This window comes from Rhinatrema bivittatum, chromosome 13 (assembly GCF_901001135.1).
Source record: "Rhinatrema bivittatum chromosome 13, aRhiBiv1.1, whole genome shotgun sequence".
Taxonomy (NCBI): Eukaryota; Metazoa; Chordata; class Amphibia; order Gymnophiona; family Rhinatrematidae; genus Rhinatrema; species Rhinatrema bivittatum.
In genome coordinates, this window is record NC_042627.1 from 5173748 (window position 1) to 5196573 (window position 22826).

Consider the following 22826-nt stretch of genomic DNA (forward strand, 5'->3'; position numbering starts at 1 on the left):
TCCTGCATCTGCTGACGGGGGACTCTGTCCTGGAAAGCTCACGCCTCGATAAATTGGTTGAGGGTAGAAGGTGCCTCTCGTCGTCGTTTGCTCACCGTGGAGAAGCACATTCTGCTCTGGCCTGCCCCCTCCGCACCTCTGCAGCTGTTTCCTGTCCATTGCAGGCTTATTTTTAGGAGCCGGCTCTCCCTGTGAACCACTGCCAGCCCCTGGAAGAGGCTTGAGCTCTGCAGATAAATCTTGGCTGTGATAGAGCAGCGAGAAGAGAAATCCGTGCCTCGCCGTTCCTGATAGATCTCTGCCCTGCACAAGGATTTCTTGCCGACTGGGGAAAATGATAGGAGAATCTGTAAGACTTTTTATAAGGGACAGGGTTGATGGACTGTAAAGACTATTTTAATGGGGTGGGGGGGGGGGGGTGCAATAATCTGAATGTCAGTGTCTGCTGGACTCCCTGCTCTCCGCTGTGAGGAGTTTGGGTCATGGTGTGTTTCCTGCTAATATCCCACAGAACAGGGTTTCCTCCTTGTGCCTCAATCCGATTAGGAAGGGAATTAGGGAATCCTAGTTCTTGTCCTTTACTAATCCATTTTACATATTGTGTTCCTGAAATACATTTGTGACTTTCAGCTTCCAATCAAGTTATTCAACGGTTAAAGCCAATTATTCCTGTCAATGCTATTCCCTTCCATTCGCTTGGCAGGGTTTAAGCTTTCTCCCAGTAAGTGGGGAACAGGAGGATATTCTAGTTTACATATGCAAAGTTCCTATTTTCCTTATTCTCCTTCAGTATTCTCCTTATTTCTCTGATGCTATACCTGGATGGAACCCGCATGCTCTTCCTTTCTCTGGTTATCTCAGTGAGATGATGGTGGATACTCCGGGTAGGTGCTACTGGTCCTCTTCCACCTCCTCTCACTCCTCCCCAGGAATGAGGGGACCTCCATTCCCCCACGGGTGGACTCTGATGGCCCCGAGATTCTCTCTCAATGACGGGTGGTGCAAGGGAATTAGGCATCCTAGGCAACCTTCGATCTTGCAGCCCCTTCTCACCTCCTGGCAACAGCTCCAGCACTTTTCCGCTGCCAACAGGAGGCGCTCTGGGGGGGCTCTGGGGGAGGCCCATCCTGTAGGCAGCGGGTTTGCTGGTAAGGAAAAAAAAAAAAGAGTTCCTGGACCCTAGGGGACTCTGAAAAATAAGAAAAAAAGCAAATTCTTAAACAAAGGGGAAACCAAAACCAGAGGAAGAGCGGGAAAAAAAACTTCCTCTTTCAAACGCAAGGTTTCCAAAAGCAGAAGCATCCTCTTCTTCACTCTACCCAGATGTCAACCTGCTCCACTACTTTGAAAGAGAGGGGAGGTGTCAGGGTGGGAGTGGATGCTTTGGAGGAGGCAAGGGGATTTGGAGGGGTCAGAGGCATACAAAAGGGCAGTGGTGGCTTGAGAAGGAATGAGGGGAGTATTGCCACCTCCTTCAGCTTGCTGCCCTAGGCAATTACCTGCGCTGCCCCATAGATCACACTGGCTCTACCCATCTGGGAGGAAAGGAGGAAGGGGAGAAAGAAGTTCAGGCTTGGGATGGAGGAGAAAATATCAGGGATGTGAAAGTGAGAAGCAAGGGAGGAAGAGGAGGAGGAAAGAGGGAGGACTAAGGATTGGGGTGAAGGAAAAGGAGGGAGGATTGGGATGAGGTGGAGAAGGAAGGAAGCCACAGCCCCTGCAATCATTCCTCCGTGATGCTGGGCTTGATGGACCCTTGTTCTGACCCAGTATGGGTCCCCTTATCTCTCCTTCCAAAGCCTCTTTGATCTCTCACTCTCCATCTTTCACTTCCTCCCCCACCCAATCTCTTCATTTCTCCTGGTTCACTCCTCCCCCCCCCCCCCCAGAACCCCTCCACTCACCCTGATTCATTCTCTCTCTCCATTCCCAACTGCAATACCCAACTGACTGCATACCTCCCTCTCTCCACAATCTAATTTACTCTCTCCCTCCTTTGCCCCCATCCCCAGTTCCCTCTGTCCCTTCTCCTCATGATTGGTTCACTACCTTCCTTACCCTCAGTCTCTGATTCACTCTGTCTCCCTATGATCCCCAGTCCACTCCTCTTCCCTTCCCTGCCCCATCCCCAGTTCTCTCCATCCCTCCCTCCTTCCTGAATCCCGGGAGGTTTCCGCCCGCTGTCGCCGCCCCCAGGCACTGCCGAGTCACTCCGTCTGTGAGCCCCCCCGAATCTGATCTGACCCAGTATGGCATGTTCTTATGATCTTAATCCCCTCACTTACCACTGATGAAGTTAAACGGGATGAAGCAGCTTAGCAAACCTCCTTCTTCTCCTCCTTTCCCCCTGCCAGGACCCAGTATCGTGCTTTGAGCGGCTCGTCTCCAGGCAGGGGAGGAGGAGGGAAAGGAGCCACCCAAGGCACTGCAAAGCTCACATCTAACTTAATCAGCGGTGAGTGAGGGGATCCAGGGCAGGCAGGCAGCTGGGAGAGGGGCAATAAAGCAAGGGCCATCACACTGCCAACCAGGGCATTGTTTGAGAAGTTTCCTCTCCCGTGGAAATTGCGAGAGCAGGGGGAGTTGGCCCAATTTTGTGGGGGCCATGGCCCCTGCAGCCTCCCCCCTTTTCACTCCTATGCTTGTGATCCCTCAAGAACCTGACAGACCCCCCATCTCACCACCATTTGCTGTAAAACACATAAGCTGAAGAGGGATGAAACAAAAAAAAACCACAGAGCTCTTACCTAGTAGCCAACCATCGCCACAGAAGCCAAATTCTTTAAAAAAAAAAGTCCTGATTGTCTAAGTGTAAAGAAAGCATGTGCAGCTCCCAGGTACCTGGCCACAACGTCAAGGATGTGCATTTGAGCATCACAAACCATAAGAACACAAGAGTTGCCATACTGGGTCAGACCAAGGGTCCATCAAGCCCAACATCCTGTCTCCAACAGTGGCCAATCCAGGCTTCAAGTACCTGGCAAGTACCCAAACATTAACTGATCCCAAGCTACTATTCCTTATTGATTAATAGCAGTTTATGGACTTTTCCTCCAGGAACTTATCCAAACCTTTTTTAAATGTATCTACACTACCTGCTTTAACCACATCCTCTGGCAACGAATTCCAGAGCTTAATTGGGCATTGAGTGAAAAAGAATTTTCTCTGATTAGTTTTAACCTGATGCATCTTCCAATGAGTTTGTTAACAAATAATCTTTATTACAACTTGGCACACAGTAAAGTATGCGTAGAATTTTCCACTGTGTGAGAAGACTCTACATTCACTGCCAGCAATTCAGTGAGGTCTGTGGCCTGTCTCTCTGGAGCCATCATAAGGCATAGCTTTTTACTATGTGATAATTCAGCAAATATACTGTACTCAGAAGACTCATGATGGCACAAAGACTGAGACTTACTCTGTGTCAGCATTCAGTAAGTTGAAGATTTTCCAATTTCTGTTAATAAATGTTAGAAACTGAGAAACCACTGGTCTCCATGTACTAAGCTGAATTAAGATTAACTATCTGTTTAGCTCTCCACCGTTAAATGTACAGTAAGGACAGAATAATGAGCATAGATAAAGCCATAGAACCAGATGGAGTGTACCCTGGGATACTGGAAGAGCCCAAGACATTGCTGACAACACCCCTCACAGCTCTATTTAACTTGTCCTTGGAGGCTGGAGAGATTGGAGGAGAGCACATGCAATCCCAGTCTCCCAAAGTGGGAAGGAGCAGGAGGCAGGTAACTCTGGAAGTGGGCAAAGCTTATGGAAAAACTCCTACATAGAAACATAGTAAATGATGGCAGAGAAAGACCATCAAGTTTGCAGAACTGAAATTCTCCGCATACAAATTGTTGTTTTATCATGGAGTCTGCATGTATGATTCTCATTTGCTACTTTCTATGGAATTTATATTTGATGATTATATTATGTTAGCCACTTTGAATTATCCACGGATTAAGAACGTGCTTAAGAATGTTATAATAAGGATCTATGAATGAAATCAACCCAAGGCCAATTCCCCATGCTCCTGAACTTTCAACCCCTTTCCTACCACTGCTCTCCTTATCAATCCCAAATGTGCCCAGAATCGGTTAATGTGCCGGCCTCTTCTACCCGGACTGGTAGGGCCATGTCAGGCCTTTTCACCTTCCTCTGATTCTTATAAGAATCCAAGGGTTAATGGTAAAAAATGCATTTAGGATGCAAAATCCCAAAGAAAGAGGTTCAGTACTGGAGGTGAAATTCTTTTAAGAACAAAGGAAGAGCGGGATCTGGGGGTGATTGCATCTTAACCTGGCCAAACGCTTGCAATTCTGCACAATAAGAATCAGAGTCGACATATTTATATCATCAAAATGTAAAGTTATTTATCCATAAATCAGATTAAAGAGACTGATACTGTGGGAGAGGGGGCGTGAGGGAGGCCTCTCCTCGCTGAAGCTATGCCAGGGCACTGGGACTTGTGCTTTCTGAATATAGAACTTGCTGAGCTGTGGGATCCGCAGGGGGAACTTGTGGGTCTGAAGTCAGGGCCTGGTTACATAACCGCCTGAGGTTTTCGCTCAGGTGCACACAGATAGGAACGGGGTTCCTTAGAAACTGCTTTTGCTTCCCTCTCTTCACCACAAAGCTTTCTATAAAAAGTTCTTTCTGCTACTTCAACAGTTAGATATTTCCTCATTTCTGGCCCGGCTGGCTGGCCCTCCTCCCAGAGGGGAATAGTTAGTTACGTTGTTCATTGTCCCAGCTGGAATTCATAGCAGCAACTTTTACCAGTCTGAAGGTCAAAGTAGTGTTTTGTAAAGTTTTCAAAGGTTGTAGCTGTAACCCCCTGACAGGGCACGTGAAACGACGGGGAGAAATTCCCTCTCGTTTTAGGGTCACCCCTTCCATCTTTTGTGTGTGGGTCTTCAGATTAGGTCCATTCAGATGGTGAAGTCGAGCTGATGGGGGACAGCAGGCTTTTCCACAACCCCTCCTTTTATCATGTAATTTACTGTGTGGATAGGCAGGAAATCCCCCTCTCCCTCCTCCATGATTTCTGACTCCCTCCCTCCCTGAAAATCAAGCTGGCTGAGTAATGGACACCGACACATTGCATCAAGCTCCAAAAATCCAAGCTGCAGTTTCATTTTCTGGGAAATCCAGCCAGCCAAGATCTGCGTTTCCGTGGATGAGAAGGCTTTCAAGTCAGAAAAGCAATGGGCTTCCATGCAATACATATTCCAATTACTGCTGACCGTAAGGGCTGTCTACCTGCTGCCTTTTCTCTCCCTCAGCCCTAAGGGAGGGCCTGGTTCTCTTCTTCAGGCACATCCCTACCAAAACTCTCATCCCATGGGCACCAAATACATTTTCACAAAATTCCATGAGAGTAGAAATCACCACCGCTTTTCCCGGGGCACCGTTCTTCACCCCTTCTTCACATTACCATCCTTCAGGGCTGATTTCCCCAGACATGTCGGGGGCAAGCACCTCATTTCACCCCACCACATTCTTAAACACCCATTCTCCCTCTTTTTGGAACGTCCTGCTCTACACCTGTTAAGGTGGTTCCTCGGGAAGAGGCCGTCACTCCACAGTCTGGCCTCTCTGCTCGCTAACATCCACGCTGGCTTCCCCAGACCCGCACATCAGTCTAGTGTAGTGCCCCCCACTGACTTAACTCTCACCCACTCCTGCACTTCTCCTGGGCAGGGGGGGGGGGGGGCGGGGGCAAGACCTTATTATTGGGTCGGTCTGTGCAGTCAAGTGCCCAGTGAGTCTGCCTCTTTTGTGCTTACAAGCAAGCAGCGTGTGTGTGCACACCACACACCTTACATTAGTGCATAGCAAGGCACCGTGATAGTGGGCAGTGGGTAGTTTAACAGACTGAACCTTATTATTGGGTCAGTCTGTGCGGTCAAGTGCCCAGTGAGTCTGCCTCTTTTGTGCTTACAAGCAAGCAGCGTGTGTGTAGCCTGGTTTGGCCTCTGTTGGACACAGGATGCTGGGCTTGATGGTCCCTTGGTCTGACCCAGCATGGCAATTTCTTATGTTCTTAGAGATTGTGGCGAGTCCACTGAAGGATCTATTCAATAAATCTGGAGAGATGAGAGTTGGTTCCATGGTACTGGAGAAGGGCAGGTTTAAAGATGCCTCTTTTTAAAAGTGGTAATAGGGAAGAGGTTGTAATTACAGACTGGTCAGTGGTGGGCCACAGACCATCACTGCAACGGCTGAACAAAATGTAAAATGGGAGGTCAGGAGAAAAATCCTTGGGTGGTTGTGAATGAAAGCTCATGGCACCAGATCCCAGCCCTGGTTCTGAGTGAACTGGAAGCCCAAAGGAGCAGAAGAAACGACCTCGTTAAAATACAAAGATATTAGTTAAGAGATGGACAACAGAGTGTGGCGGTAAATGAAGCTCACAGTGAGGAGAAGCGAGCCTCCAGGAGTAAAGGCATCTCCTAGTGGTTAGAGCAGGGGGCTGAGAGCCAGGGAAACCAGGGTTCAAATCCTGCTTCTCCTGCAATGTCATTTTGGGACCTTGGGCAACTCACTTCACCTGCAGTTATCTCGGATACAAATAGACTGTAAGCCCTCTGGGGCAAGGACCTACCAACTGTTCCTGAATTTGTAACTTGCCTTGAGCTCGGATTTGGAAAGCCGATACATTAAATCCGTAATCCATTCCATCCTGAGGCTGGTTCTAGTTCAATAACTTTGTGAGGGATTAGAAGAAAAAAATGTGCTTCTTTGCAGGTGACATTAAAATCTTGCAACAGAGTGGAAACCCCCGAGGGAGCAGACAGAATGAGAAGAGATGTACAAATGCCTGAGGAGTGTTTGCATGCCTGGAACTTGAGGTTCAATGCAAAAACGTGCAGAATCTGTGCTGAAGACATCAGAGAGAGCAGTGCATGATGGGCAGTGAGATTCTGATATGTACCAATCTGGGGAGAATCTTGGAGGGAATCCTGATTGCTGGTCTCAAGGTACTGATGCAATGGGATAACCTGGTGGCCACAGCCACAGGGCTGCTAGGGTGGGTGGGGAGAGGCATAACTAGAAGAGAAATGGGGAAAATCCTATTTCTGACAGGTCATTCTAGAGATCTTACCTAGAATATGGTGGCCATATCTGGAGGCTGTACCTTCCATAAAACATAGAATAAGGTTAACAGAATGGTTCAAGGTCTACACCAAAAGCCCTACGAGATTAAACTTAAGGACCTCAATATGATTCCCCTAAAGGAGAGGGAGATAAGGGGAGAGGGCTGTTTTTACAGCTGGACAAGATGGGCAGTTGCTTGGGGTCAGTAGTGGCCCCAGGATGCCCCAACCGGAGCCACACAGCCAGCTGGGAAGGATAAGAGCTGCAGTGGGGAAGGGCGCCGATGGTAACCCCGACAGAAGGGATGTAATAGAGACATTGAAATACCTGAAAAAGATGTAAATAATGCATAAGAAGCAAACTTTTTTTTCAGAACATGAGAGCATTCTGTCAGGCTCCAAGAGGACAGGCTCAGGAAAAACATCAGAAAACGTTTTTTTAATGGAAAGGGTCGTGGATGCATGGAACAGCCTCCCAGTGAAGGATGGTGGAGAGGGAAGCAGTAATGGACGTCAAGAAAGCCTGGGATAAGCACAGAGGATCCCTACTTCTAAAGAAGCAAGGAGAAAGCCAGAATCAGCTTGGGTCTATGGCGTTGACTCAGGAGTGAAACTGGGCACATTGGATGGTCCTTATGGTCCTTTTTCCCTGCCATCGTCTATATTTCTGTGTTAAGAATTATACCAGCCATCCTTGAGTTAGGAGACTACACTGTTTTGAAAGGTCTGTCACACAGAGTCTCTCTCTCTCTCTCTATATATATATATATAATGTAAACCGATATGATATGTAAAATCAAACACCGGTATATAAAAATTAATAAATAAATACATAAATAATAATATATATTAGAATAAAGTGCTGGCACCATAATAAATGAGTTACAGTCAGTCCTGTCCTTAAAACCTTCACATTTTGGGCCTCAAACCTAAGAAGGCCCATTTCTCAAACCCTGCTCCCAGCTCCTGAAAACACTGCGGGATAGAGGACATTTCAGATCTATGCTAAAAGGATAAGAATGTGCTTTCCTCCATCGCTCTCCCTCACAGGCGCCTTACGTCCTTTATTCTGCTACGCAGTGCTTCAGTACCTCCCTGACCTGCTTTAAGTACCTCTCTAATTATTTTTGGTGTACTTTGATGATCTGGGTGCCTTTTATTCCTTTGAGATGTTAGAATGTTAGCACTGACTTGCTGTAACGCTGTGCCTTTTATTTTATTTATTGAGATGTTGACCTGCTCTAGCACGCTTTGAGCTCACTTGTTGGAAAAGCATGTAATGATGATGATTATGTGGTGATACCTCCAGGAACAGGTCCAGGCAGAGTTGATAACGCTAGATACAGAGACTGTCACCTCTAGGACTGGATGGTTCATGGGATTGTCAGGATTACGGATGGAATGGCGTAGTATATTATTCAGCGCTACTTATCCAGCTAAGGAGGGACTTATCCAGCTAATTGGTGGCTGCTGAATATCCAGTCTTGTTCAGCAGCCACCACTTACTTGTTATGATCTCTGGCTTCCAAGACTATTAATATTTAAAAAACGTTTAGTGTTCTTAGCATCTAAAATATATTTTAACAGATTTTAGATGCAACTATATTTTATAAATGTTTGTATTTCTTTTATGTTACTTAATGTAAACCGCTGTGAAGGCCAGGCCGATGTGACGGTATATAAAAACAATAAACCATAACCCTTAAGTGGTCGGCAGGATAAGGATGTTCCAGGGAGAAGCTATGTATCTGGCCAACAGGCCTGATTTACTAACCCTTTTCTCCCAGTCTGTGTCTATGGGGAAAATGAGACCTTTAGTCAGATAAGTGGCGATATTCAATAGCAGGGCTAAAGTTAGCCGGATAAGACTTATCCAGCTAACTAACGATTTAATTGTAAGTTAGCCCAATAAGTCTTATCCCATTGGGTCCCTGTAGGGTTGCAGCTGCCATGCAGGAGGCACATTGCAGGCCACATCACTGCTGTCTTGGGCTGCAGCTGTCGCCCAGTGCTTCATTACATTAGTGCCAGTAGAGCCTTGGATAAACCTCTGCTAGTTCAGCATTAAGGGCGACATTCATGTCACCTCTGGTACTGCAAGCTCTTTAATTAAGGAGAGGTTCTAGCAGAAAGCGAGGTACTCATGTGACCAGGTCTGTCTGACAAGGCTACGTGAGGGACCTGGGAGGCTCCCTGGTAATGGAAACCATTGAGATCTGCCCTTCCATGTGACCCTGGGCGAGTCACTTCACCTTCCATTGCCTGGGGTATAAACTTAGATTTTGAGTCCTTTGGGGAAGGGGAAATACCTACAGTAACCTGAATGTAATCCACTTTGAAATGTCAGGTAGAAATCACATAAATAAAGGATCAATCAATCTGGCAGCCGGGTCTGTTTAGCAGGCTGCAAGTTCGGTAATTAACTACAGGTGCTGGTGGAAACACAGGCGCTCCCACAGCCGGGTGTGCCTGGTAAGGGGGGGCCAGATGTGGCTGCTTATTTAGGTTATAGCAGAGCTTCGAGGTCAGACCTGGGAAAGGTGCTGGGGGGGAATTCTCTGCCCATCATGATGGCGCACAAAGGACCGAGCTGGAGAAGGGGAGAGCTTGCAAGGGTCACGCTCCGGGTGCACAGAGTAACTGGGCAGATTGGTTGGCCAAAATGTGTTTTTTTCGGTCAATATTTACTATGTTACTATGGTTTTTGCTCCCAAACCCAACTCTTGCTGGTGCGATCAGCCTGAAACCTGCTGTGGCCTCTCACATCTGCTCTATAGTTTTGCTCCTGTAAGGGGTTTTCAGTTCCCAAATTTACAGTTTTGCTCTGGTGTAAAAATAAACTACAATCCCTCTCTCTCCCCCCCTCCCCATACATACAGACACATTTATTGCCCTTCCTGGAGGCTTCTTCCTGCCCTGACTTGCATTGGGACTTCACTGCTTTCCTGCGGTAAATATTCTTATGTCTGTCTCTGTTATCTATTTATTTATCAATCTCTCATCCTTGTATTCGTGTACCTATAATCTGTCATTTGTCTCTATCATTTCCCTTTTTCCTCTCTACATATCAGTTTTTAAGGCATCTTACTCACGGGCAGGCCGATGGCATTAGGAAAGTTCATATTCAGCGCATTTGTCTGATTACATTTGGAATTAGCCCAACAGATGTTGGAATTTTAAAATCCCACCAGCCTGACCCCCGGCTATGTCAGGAGCACCCCAGGGACAGAGCGGCGTTACCTGCTTAAGTTAGCCAGCCCACACCGATTTTCGGTGTTATCTAACATAAAGGTAGCCAGATACACTTACTCAGATAACTTTAAGGTGGCCGAGTATAGTCAGTAGCACACGAATATCCCGGAGAACTTAGCTGATATGTTTATCGGACTAATTCACCAGCCACCCTGCAGCTGAATACGCACTTATGTTATCTGTTTCTATGTCTGCGGTAACTCCTTACAGTCTCTGTAGTATCTAATCTCTCTGGACAGCTCCTTCCTGTTGCACGTATATGTATTGTGTAGCAAGGATAGAGAAGATTCCGTGTCACCGTTCTTTGCCTGCCACGTGGCTCCTCTCACAAGAGCCCCTGATGCCGATTTGCTTTGCAGGAAAGGCACGAGTTGATGTAAAATGGCATCTCCAGTGCTATTTAAGCCCTTGACCCGCGTGGTGGTGACCGGAGGCAGTCACGGGAACGAGATGTCTGGGATCTACCTGGTCAAGCATTGGCTGAAAGAGCCCTTGGAACTGCGGCGAAAGACCTTCAGTGCCACGCCCTTTCTGGCCAATCCTCGTGCCGTTGAGAAATGCCGTCGCTACATTGACCAGGACCTCAACCGCAGTTTCAAGATGGACGTTTTAAGGTAAGTAGAAGGGGGCATTTCAATCTGATTGGCTGATAAATGTACAGCTACCGATTTATTTATTTATTTACAGCTTTTCTATCCCGCTATAGCCCAAACCCATGATGGCTAAGCCAGAAGCATCCATAATAAAACATACAGTATAAGGTTAAACCATTAAAATACAAGAGAAAAAACATCCAAGGGATGTAAAGAATCTCCATAAGTACTGAAAGGCAAAACTGAAACCAGACACTATAAAATATGACATTGTTATAAGTCTAAGCAGCCGAGATGATGCGTCCGGCGGCAATGGGGGAGGCAGCACAGCAAGGTGAGAGGCCTGCTCGCGGGGGAAACTCCGCCGTCAGGAATTGTAACAATCATGTCTTATTTAAATACTTTGTGATTTTATTCTTTATAACAATTTCCACTATTTTTCCCTACACTGAAATCAGGCTCACCGGTCTGTAGTTTCCCAGATCTCCTCGAGAGCCCTTTTTAAATATTGGGATTACATTGGCCACCTTCCACTCTTCAGGTACAATGGATGACTTTAATGATAGGTTACAATTTAATTGAAATATGTCTGAAATTTCATTTTAGTTCTTTCAGTACCCTGGGGTGCATACCATCCGGTCCAGGTGATTTACTACTCTTCAGTTTGTCAATCAGGTCTACCACATATTCTAGGTTCACCGTGATTTGATTCAGTCCATCTGAATCATTACCCATGAAAACCTTCTCCATTATGGGTACCTCCCCAACATCCTCTTCAGTAAACACCGAAGCAAAGAATTCATTTAGTCTTTCCGCAATGGCCATATCTTCCCTAAGTGCCCCTTTAACCCCTCGATCTTCTAACGATCCAACAGATTCCCTTGCAGGCTTTCTGCTTCTGATATATTTAAAAAAGTTTTTACTGTGAGTTTTTGCCTCTACAGCCAACTTCTTTTCAAATTCTCTCTTAGCCTGTCTTATCAATGTCTTACATTTAACTTGCCAACGTTTATGCTTTATCCTATTTTCTTCTAATGGATCCTTCTTCTAATTTTTGAATGAAGATCTTTTGGCTAAAATAGCCTCTTTCACCTCACTTTTTAGCCATGCTGGCAATCAATTAACTTTCCTTCTACCTTTCTTCATGTGTGGAATACATCTGGACTGCACGTCTAAGATGGTATTTTTTTAACAATGTCCATGCCTGTTGCACTCTCTTAACCTTTGTAGCTGCTCCTTTCCGTTTTTTTCTAACTATTTTTCTCATTTTATCAAAGTTTCCCTTTTGAAAGTTTAGCACGAGAGCCATGGGTTTACTTACTGTCCCTCTTCCAATCATTAATTCAAATTTGATCATATTATGATCACTATTGCCACCACCGTTAACCTCTCTCACCAAATCCTGTGCTCCCTTGAGACAAACGCATACATTCCTGGTTTTTGCCTGCCCTCTGACTAGCTATTTAATACAAACACATAAACACAATAAAGAATGCACCCCAATAGTTTACTATAACCCCAAAACCTTTAAGTTCTTAAATTTCCCCAAGCAGTATTTATGGATTCTTTTCAGCCACCAACAAGGTGATCCTCTCCTGTCAGTGCTCCCACTGGATTGTGGGCTACTGAGCTCTTCCCTAGTATAACGTTTCAGTTATACTAGGAGCAGAATTAAAATACATCTGAACAAATTGTTTTCCCTGTTATGTTGGTACCATGCACTTTGATCTAAAAGTTAGAATACACCCAAAGTGACCAACAGAATAGTTGGCAAAGGTTCTATAAGAAAATAATTCACGCATAACCTCTGCAATTACAGCAGGAACCCATCACTTGGTCAGTGTGAAAATTTCAACTTCTTATTCATATATTCTCCTATCTTTTGTGTCTTTTATACATCACAAGCTTAGGGGGTCATTTTCTAAGCCTATCGCACGCGAAACGTCCCTTTTCGCGTGCGATGGCTTGCCGGGGGCGGAGTCGGGGCAGCAAGGGGAGGAGTTGGGGCGGTGAGGAGGCGGATGTGGCATTATCTTCGCTGGCAGCGATAAGGTAAGGACCGTTATCCGCGCCCAATAGCACCACCTTTCACGGTGGCGCTATTAGGTGCGAAAGCTGACAGCGATAACACACAGGCTGGGTTATATTTCAGGTTACTGATGAATCTTGGGGGACTTGCATCTAACAGGGTCATGGGCTGGCCGACTCGCTGGAGGATCTTTTAGTGGAATGATTGTATTGAAACTGGGCAATGGGATCAGGTCTGGAGGGAGTTGAAAAGAGTTTGCCTGTCTGATCATTGCATTCATTGGGTGATTGGTGCCGGGGGTGAGTAGGGTGGAGGAGGAGGAAGGAAAAAAGGAGGAATGAATACATTTAGATAAAGAGCAGCAGAGTTGTTCTGTAGTAATTACAAACAGGTGATCTTAGCATTATAAGAGTTCTGTCACAAGAGGCACTCTTAGAATACCCGGGAGTGACAGAGATCTGAAATAAATGTCATTACAGAGGGAGGATATTTCCTGACATTTACTGCCATGCTGGTCTCACACAGCACATTCGTAAACAGATAGTGGTGGGGGCTTGTGGGTATTTGATCTCAGAAGCTGTTAAAAATCTACATGAATAGCAGCATCCTTGACTATAGTGGTGTCAAAGATTCTGAATGCTACCCACAGAAATTTCTACTACATTACTTCTTCCAGCACCACCACTAATGAAGAAGATGAACTGTATGAGGTAACACGAGCCAAAGAAATCAACCAGTTGTATGGCCCTAAGGGGTCAGTGCAGGCCTGCGACTTCATGATTGACATGCACAACACAACCTCCAACATGGGAGGATGTCTGATCGTGGATAGCCCAGACAACTACCTCGCTATGCACATAGCCAACTATGTACAGGTAATACACCCAGAGACACCTCATCATGCACAGTTACCTCCATACAGGTAACACCCAGAGGCACCTCACCATGCACAGTCACCTCCAACAGGTAACATATCCAGAGATATCGCACCAATCACAGTCACCTTCATACAGATAACATACCCAGACTCTTCACAAAGCCCAGTCACCTACATACATGTATCACACTGAGAGACTCTTCACAAATGCACAAATACCTATGTAGAAGTGTAACAGACCCAGAGACTCATGCACAGTTACTTAAAAACGTTCTTGTTATTCTAAAGTATTACAATCTAAGATGCACTGAAAGATGTATGTATTTGTGTTTTTTGTTTTCCACTAGAAAAACTACACCCTTGCCAAGACACCTGTCTACCTGTACAAGCTGGGAGACGAGGAGTCCTACTCAATCGACTCTATCTGTAAATGTGGCCTGGGTAAGAATGGGCGAGCTCTTCTCTCATGAATTGTTATCGTAGCAAAGTTTAATCAGACCTGCTTTACCAAGACTAGGCACCCAGCCTGAGGCTACAAAAATCCCTAGGATAGCTGCCAGGTCACCTTGCCTGCAACTAGAAGAGTCTGTAGGATGTTAGCTAGGAGACTGGGTGAACTGCCTGCAGCTGTAGAGTCTCAGTGACAAACATTGAGCGCATTCGGTGTCTTTGGACAAGTCTCTTAACATCATAGAAGGCTCCGGTACACCGACTGATTTCAAAATAGGATAACATCCCCTGAGGAAAGGTCCAGTTGGGGACCAGAAACGTGGCTACGTCGGGTTGTCAATTTCCATCAGATAAGTCGGGACTTTTTAATCGCTCTATGAAGTCGTTTGTTTATGATATTTAAAAGAAGGAAAATCAGCATTTAAATGTGAAAGTGAAAAGCTAAAAAAAGACACAAGGGGCTTAAGCTTGTTGCACACATTTCAACAAAAAATATAACAAAAAAACATTGGATGGAGGAGGTCTGGTTCATGATTATATACACATGAATTGAGTTCACCCTGGTGGGGGTTTTAAACTCAGATATATGAAACCCTTCCTCCATTCTTTATAAAATTTTTCCTTTTTACTCAAATGCGAGGCTAATCCGGGTCATTATACAGGCTCGGCAGCCTCTCAGTGAATAATTGCGGTTTGTTTGATTGAGATGACTCAAGATTTGTGAGCAATGAAGAATTTATAGATTCAATGTAAAAGCAATTTATAAAGGGGGAATTGGGTGTGAATTGAAGAATGAGAATGAGACACTCTGCAAGTAACTAATCCAGTCCCCAAGGGCTTGGGATCTAACTCCAGATGCTAGAGCCCCAGGAACAGTATCCAGGGGCCTGGGATCTAACTCCGGATGCTAGAGCCCCAGGAACAGTATCCAGGGGCCTGGGATTTATAGAAAAGTGTTAAATAAAATAAATAAATAAATTTAACTCCGGATGCTAGAGCCCCAGGAACAGTATCCAGGGGCCTGGGATCTAACTCCGGATGCTAGAGCCCCAGGAACAGTATCCAGGGGCCTGGGATCTAACTCCGGATGCTAGAGCCCCAGGAACAGTATCCAGGGGCCTGGGATCTATCTCCGACTGCTAGAGCCCCAGGGACAGTATCCAGGGGCCTGGGATCTAACGCCGGATGCTAGAGCCCCAGGGACAGTATCCAGGGGCCTGGGATCTAACTCCGGATGCTAGAGCCTCAGGAACAGTATCCAGGGGCCTGGGATCTAACTCCAGATGCTAGAGCCCCAGGGACAGTATCCAGGGGCCTGGGATCTAATGCCGGATGCTAGAGCCCCAGGGACAGTATCCAGGGGCCTGGGATCTAACTCCGGGTGCTAGAGCCCCAGGAACAGTATCCAGGGGCCTGGGATCTGACTCCGGGTGCTAGAGCCCCAGGGACAGTATCCAGGGGCCTGGGATCTAACCCCAGCTGGTACAGCACTTGCTGCCACCCCGTGCTTCCTCTGGCTTGTAACGTAGCTGTACGGCACTGGACCACCTCCTGCCGCTGTCAACTATGGTGGGCAGCACTGGTGTTCCCTCCCACCCTGCTTGTGAGGATTGTGAGCCAGCCGGACGTGGCTTCCTGCTTAAGGTGGAAACTGCTCTGGAGCAGGCAGGGCTGCCAGTGCGCAATGGTGCGCTTTCTCCCTTGCTGTTGGAGGCTGGAGGTGCAGGTGCTGCCCCCGCTGATCCTCACAGGGAGCAGCAGGGCCTGGCACGGTCCCACTGCTGGGCAAAAGTGAGGCGGCGTGGGATGCTGGGGGTGGTTGAGAGGGAGCGGCAGGAGGAGGGAGGTGACTTGTGGTAGGAATGGGAAACCTGTGGTGGCATCTTCGCCAAATAGGGTAGCACTGGCCCTGGTCCCATAACCAGGACCCAGGTTTATTTATTAATTTATTTTCCGCTTTTCAGCGCTTCAGAGTGGAGCACATTCAGGTACTGCGGGAATTTCTCTGTCCCTAGGGAGCTCACAGTTTGCACCTGAGCCAACAGAGGGCGAAGCAGCAGCAGGATTTGAACCCGGGTTTGTAGCCCGCTGCTCTAATCATGAGGCTACACTCCTCTTTCGGAGCATCTTCCCCCCCCCTCTATCACACTCCCTAGTAATTTGAGCTGGCAAGGTGGAGGAAGGGCAGGTCGGTGTAGCACATGGGACTCTGACTGGGGCTTCTCTGCTTCCCTGGCAGCACTGGAGGTGGGCCCGCAGCCTCAGGGTGTGGTGAGAGCAGACATCCTCGCACGCATGAGAGACCTGCTCAGCTGCGTGTTGGACTTCATTAACCTCCTCAACCAAGGTGAGGCCACGCCGTCCCGTCACGCGTCGCTTTCAGTCAGCTGATAGTGCCAAAACGTGCCGCCTTACCCCTGCCAACCTGCACGCTGCCACAGCGGGTATGCACTGGTCATTCTGAAGGGCGCAAGACCCAGAACCAGCACTGCTGAAGGGAAGTCATAGGGGAGTGCTCGCACAAGCAGAGTAAGGCTTACCGGCCCTGGCAAGAACCGATTGAACTTAAAGAAACAGAATGGGGCAGAACATGTGAACAGATTGAGTGCATCCCTCCTGTGTGAGAGCTCCTGTGCTGAGTGTGAGAGTCCCTCCTGTGCTGAGTGTGAGAGTCCCTCCTGTGTGAGAGCTCCTGTGCTGAGTGTGAGAGTCCCTTCTGTGCTGAGTGTGAGAGTCCCTCCTGTGTGAGAGCTCCTGTGTGAGAGCTCCTGTGCTGAGTGTGAGTCCCTCCTGTGTGAGAGCTCCTGTGTGAGAGCTCCTGTGCTGAGTGTGAGTCCCTCCTGTGTGAGAGCTCCTGTGCTGAGTGTGAGAGTCGCTCCTGTGTGAGAGCTCCTGTGTGAGAGCTCCTGTGCTGAGTGTGAGTCCCTCCTGTGTGAGAGCTCCTGTGCTGAGTGTGAGAGTCCCTCCTGTGTGAGAGCTCCTGTGCTGAGTGTGAGTCCCTCCTGTGTGAGAGCTCCTGTGCTGAGTGTGAGAGTCCCTCCTGTGTGAGAGCTCCTGTGTGAGAGCTCCTGTGCTGAGTGTGAGAGTCCCTCCTGTGTGAGAGCTCCTGGGCTGAGTGTGAGAGTCCCTCCTGTGACTCAAGAGCTCAGAAATGCCAGCAGCAACTGATCATAGGCACAATTTTTGCACAATTACTGCAGAAAGAAAACAGAATCAGATGCTTGGGAGGTGTTCTTGTCACTGGTCCCTATGTAATGTAATAAGAGGAAAGACAGCCATGTAGATACATTTTGCCTTTCTGCCAATTTCCTCTTTCTCTCCCTTCCATCCTCCATTTGTTTTTCTCTGCCTGTCTTCTCCCACTTTCTCTCATCTCTCCCCTTCCCTCTTTCTTTTGATGTCTCCCTTGCATCCACCTTCTTTATCCTCACCCCCTTCCTTCCTTCCTCTCTCTCCATTAAGAAATATTTCTTCGCACAAAGAGTGGTGACTGCAGGAATGGGTTCTCCATAGGAGACCAAAACGAAGCTTGGGGAAGGCACACAGGGGCTCCTTTGTTCTGAAGATGTGAAAGGAAAAAGCCGGAGATCAGCCGGGATCCACGGCTTTGCGACCGGGAAGCTAAGTGGGCAGGCTAGATGGGCCTCAGGGTGCCTTATCTGCCATGGTATTCTCTGTTCTTCCTGCTTCCTCTCTTTCTCCCGGCAGGCACGACCTTCCCAGCCTTTGAGGCTGAAGCATACAAGCTCCTTGCACGAGAAGATTACCCTCGGTCCGCCGACGGCGAGATCACGGCTATCGTTCATCCCAGCCTGCAGGTCATATTAATATAAGTAGCTGTACCTCCAGGGTCTGCAACACCCCCCTTCCAACACCTCTCCTGCTTCCCTGGAGGAAGAAACGCCACGTCCAGCTCTCCTGAGGTTCAGTGACAGTTACCCCAGCGTAAAAGCTGCTCCTGCTTGGTCACTCACGTTATTATACAGCTGAATACAGTAAAGAGCATTACTGTACTGTTTATCATCACATCCCTGTCAGCAGCACCCTGAATATAGGGGAGGATCTGTTTATATGCAGGGCTCTAGTCATAGTACAAGTTCTCATTTCTCACTCCCAAAATGTGACAATAAGTTATAGTTTATGCTTAAGTAACCAGCGTTGCATGTCCTCTCGTGTTTCAGTCCTTTTACAGTGCAAACTGTACTTGGTGTAGGTGGGGCTGCATTAGGAGGGGCCGGCGTCGTGACAGCAGTAGAGTATAAGTGGTACAAATCTGTCGCAGCAGACAGTTGGCTACAGCCTTACAAACCTACCACGACTGCTAGATATTCTCACGAGGAATGGAACTCATCTCAAACCTTAAAATATATTAGAAATAAAACAGAATAAGTGCCTCATGTTATGGCATGGGCCTATCAGCTGGTCCTGTGAGAATGCGAGCCTGCCCGTCTCCTGTCACAAGGTCTGCGTCACTCTGCTTGCAGGGGCAGGGCAACGCACGGTTCCACCTCTCCAGAGGGGGGCGCTGTTTTCCACCCTCTGAACAAGAGTGCAGAGAATTAGCCGCTCCATACTTAGTTCATAGGTTCTGCAGGTGACCTCTCTTAGGTATAAAACATGGCATCTTGGGGGAGGGGCAGCACAGTGACTCAGTGACAAGAGCTATGAAGGACGGCTCATGGTGCCACACCCCAACAGGGACTGGTTCTGATAGATCGGGCAGTCCAAAAGGACCAAGGAGGAAGAAACTGCCAGGATAGCTGAGTGTGACTGTGGCTCGGGTGGCAGCGACTTTGCACTCTAAATGCCACGGTCTCTAGGTTTGAGTCCAGCCAGGAGGATTAGAGAAAGTAGGAACTAGTTAAGCTTTTAAGGTGTTTGACGAAGTCCCTCATGAGAGGGTTGTAAGAAAACTAAAAAAGTCATGGGATAGGAGGCGATGTCCTTTCGTGGATTACAAACTGGTTAAAAGACAGGAAACAGAGAGTAGGATTAAATGGGCAATTTTCTCAGTGGAAAAGGGTAAACAGTGCAGTGCCTCAGGGATCTGTACTTGGACCGGTGCTTTTCAATATATTTATAGATGACCTAGGAAGGGGAACGATGAATGAGGTGACCAAGTCTGCAGATGACACGAAATTATTCAGAGTAGTTAAATCACAAGCGGACTGTGATAAATTGCAGGAGGACCTTGTGAGACTGGAGAATTGGGCATCCAAATGGCAGATGAAATTTAATGTGGACAAGTACAAGGTGTTGCATATAGGGAAAAATAACTCATCTTGTAGATACCCAATGTTTGGTTTGATATTAGGAGTTACCACCTAGAAAAAGGATCTAAGGGTCATAGTGGATAACACATTGAAATCGTCGGCTCAGTGTGCTGCAGCAGTCAAAAAAGCAAACAGAATGTTGGGAATTATTAGGAAGGGAATGGTGAATAAAACAGAAAATGTCATAATGCCTCTGTATCGCTCCATGGTGAGACCGCACCTTGAATACTGTGTACAATTCTGGTCGCCGCATCTCAAAAAAGATATAATTGCGATGGAGAAGGTACAGAGAAGGGCTACCAAAATGATAAAAGACATGGAACAGCTCCCCTATGAGGAAAGACTAAAGAGGTTAGGACTTTTCAGCTTGGAGAAGAGAAGGCTGAGGGGGGATATGATAGAGGTCTTTAAAATCATGAAAGGACTTGAATGGATAAATATGAATTGGTTATTTACCCTTTCAGATAATACAAGGACTAGGGGGCACTCCATGAAGTTAGCAAATAGCATAATTAAATCAAATACCATTATTTTCCACTCAACACACAATAAAGCTCTGGAATTTGTTGCCAGAGGATGTGGTTAGTGCAGTTAGTGTAGCTGGGTTCAAAAAAGGTTTGGATAAGTTCTTGGAGGAGAAGTCCATTAATGGCTATTAATCAAGTTTACTTAGGGAATAACCATTGCTATTAATTGCATCAATAGCATGGGGTCTTCTTAGTATTTGGGTAATTGCCAGGTTCTTGTGGCCTGGTTTTGGCCTCTGTTGGAAACAGGATGCTGGGCTTGATGGACCCTTGGTCTGACCCCGCATGGCAATTTCTTATTTTCTTATGTAATTAACTGCCAGAAGATGTGGTTAAGGCAGTCAAGGTTTGGATAATTTCCTGGAGAAGAAGTCTATAAACTATTAATTATGTTGACTTAGAGAATACCCACTGCTTGTTATTGGCGGCATGGGATCTAGTTAAGTGTTTGGGTACTTGCCAGGTACTTGTAACCTGGGTTTGCACTGTATGAAACAGGATGCTGGTCCTGATGGACCCTTGGTCTGACCCAATAAGGCAACCTATGTTCTTAGGATAAAAAATAGTTCTCATCTTGGGCTGCAGCATTGAGCTGTGCATCATAGCCCTCACCTGATCTGATATCTCTTATATCATGTCACACGTAGCACCTGCTTACGATGGAAAGATTAGGGCTAAAACTACCCCAGAAATTGTAAATTGTAGTGTGTGCACTGCATACAGAAGCAGACCCACCTATTTAACATGAACATAATTGTGACCCATTTCTGATGAGCTGGCACCATCCTGTGGCTTATTTAAGCTATAGCTTCCATGATAAGATCACATTGACTTCTTATTTCTAGGGCGCTACTAGACATCTGCAGCTCTATACAGATTTACGTAAGACAGCGTCCCTGCTCTGTGGAGCTCAGAAACAAGTCAGGCATCTGCAGTCATTCTCTGGTACTGTGAATGCTGAATCTCCTTTGCTTCGCACCTTAGGATAAGGATTTCCTCCTCCTGAACCCCGGAGACCCCATCTTTCAGACTCTGGACGGGAAGGATATTGCCTATGGGGGGGACACTCCCGTCTATCCTGTCTTTATCAACGAGGGTGCCTACTATGAGAAGAAGATTGCCTTTGCCAAAACAGAAAAACTCGCCTTCTCCATCCCGGCCATCCAGGGTCAGATGTGAACGAAGCAGCGACAGGGATGTGCTGCCCATCCTCACACACTGGGGGCTTCCTACGGAGACAATACGACCACCAACCACCGAAGCAGGCCAGGACGCTTTTGCAATAAAATCTTACTAGCTCTGCCTCTGCTCTTGTTTTTATGATCATGTTCTTGGGTAACTGGCCTGATTTGATCTATTAACCTTTAACATTTCATATTTTTTTTCTCTTGCATTACTGCTGAAATAAACCTTTAATAAAACAACAAATTAAAGAAATAAAACCTTTACTTTTGCTCTGGGATCCAAGTGCCTGTGCTTTTCCCATGGTGCCAGCTTCATTGCAAGAGATGACGTGGAACAGTGGTGTGGGGGAGAGGTTCTCTCTCCAAGCCTGACACACTGCGAGCGCCAGGCTTCCTCCAGGGCACCGCTGGGATGCCTCTCAATCAGGCAGAAAAGTCCCTCTAAAGGTGAAGAGGCTGAGAGTGGATGCTGCACGGGCAGGGACACGAGGGGCTCAGCTGAAGTACTTTTTTCCAGTGGACTGGGAGATGAATGAAGCCACGGTAGGGCTCTAATGCACACTACACAGCACATATCACGCATAGCCTTGTCCAGATTCCCTCCCCTATTACAATGAGCTGCTTTGCATGAGATTTACATGCATGAATTTTGCAAATCTATGCAAAGCTGCTCATTAATAAGCTATCTGACGTTACTGTAACTTAACATGGATGACTTAACATAGTAATATAGTAATGACGGCAGAAAAAGACCAAAATGGTCCATCTAGTCTGTCCAGCAAACTTCCCAAGATAGTAACTGCCACTCCGTACAGCTTTTTTTATTTATTCCCATCCTCTAGCATTTAGCTAGACTTAGAAAGTTTATACCAAAGCAGAGAGCAATGTTGGAGTTGCATTAACTGTGTGAAGACTTATTGAGTAAGGGTAGTAGTCACCAGGTAGTAGCCATCATTCCCGCAAGCCATCCCCATGGCTCTTCCCTTCATTCCCATCTTATAGCATTTATGGATCCATAGTGTTTATCCCACACCCATTTGAATTCCTTCACAGTTTTAGTCTTCACCACTTCCTTCAGAAGGGCATTCCAGGCATCCACCACCCTTTCTGTGAAGAAATACTTCCCAACATTGGTTCTGAGTCTTCCTCCCTGGAGTTTCAAATTGTGACCCCCCTAGTTGTACTGATTTTTTTCCAACGGCAAAGGTTTGTTGTTGACCATGGATCATTAAAACCTTTCAAGTATCGGAAAGTCTGTATCATATCATCCCTGCTCCTCCTCTCCTCCAGGGTGTACATATTTAGATTCTTCAATCTCTCCTCATAAGTCATTCGATGAAGACCTTTCACCTTTTTGGTCGCCCTTCTCTGGACCACCTCAATCCTGTCTCTGTCTCTTTGGAGATACTGTCTCCAGAACTGAACACAGTACTCCAGGTGAGGCCTCACCAAGGCTCTGTACAAGGGGATCATCACTTCCTTTCTCTTACTCGATATTCCTCTCTCTATGCAGCCCAGCATTCTTCTGGCTTTAGCCA

The 22826-nt window shown here is 46.8% G+C and overlaps 1 protein-coding gene across 3 annotated transcripts; it reads left to right on the forward strand.

Annotated features, from left to right (window-relative positions):
• Positions 1-199: 199 nt before the first annotated feature.
• On the forward strand, positions 200-21557 carry ACY3 (aminoacylase 3). 3 transcript variants are annotated; one of them, XM_029575349.1, is made up of 8 exons: positions 3585-3746; positions 9983-10053; positions 10715-10969; positions 13654-13852; positions 14202-14295; positions 16544-16651; positions 18013-18122; positions 21089-21557. In XM_029575349.1, exons 3-8 carry the CDS (start codon positions 10737-10739, stop codon positions 21281-21283), a joined length of 939 nt encoding a protein of 312 aa, XP_029431209.1. In that variant the 5' UTR covers positions 3585-3746; positions 9983-10053; positions 10715-10736; the 3' UTR covers positions 21284-21557. The 3 variants fall into 3 exon arrangements, with proteins under 3 accessions (XP_029431210.1, XP_029431209.1, XP_029431211.1); XM_029575350.1 differs by lacking the exons at positions 3585-3746; positions 9983-10053 and adding an exon at positions 200-349; XM_029575351.1 differs by lacking the exon at positions 9983-10053.
• The last annotated feature ends 1269 nt before the right edge of the window (positions 21558-22826 follow it).

Coding starts and splice junctions, on each gene's coding strand:
- ACY3 (XM_029575350.1), top strand. CDS start 10,737: ATGGCATCTCCAGTGCTATTTAAGCCCTTGACCCGCGTGGTGGTGACC. Junction 10,970..13,653: donor TTCAAGATGGACGTTTTAAG/GTAAGTAGAAGG, acceptor TACTTCTTCCAG/CACCACCACTAATGAAGAAG. Junction 18,123..21,088: donor TCGTTCATCCCAGCCTGCAG/GTCATATTAATA, acceptor TTCGCACCTTAG/GATAAGGATTTCCTCCTCCT.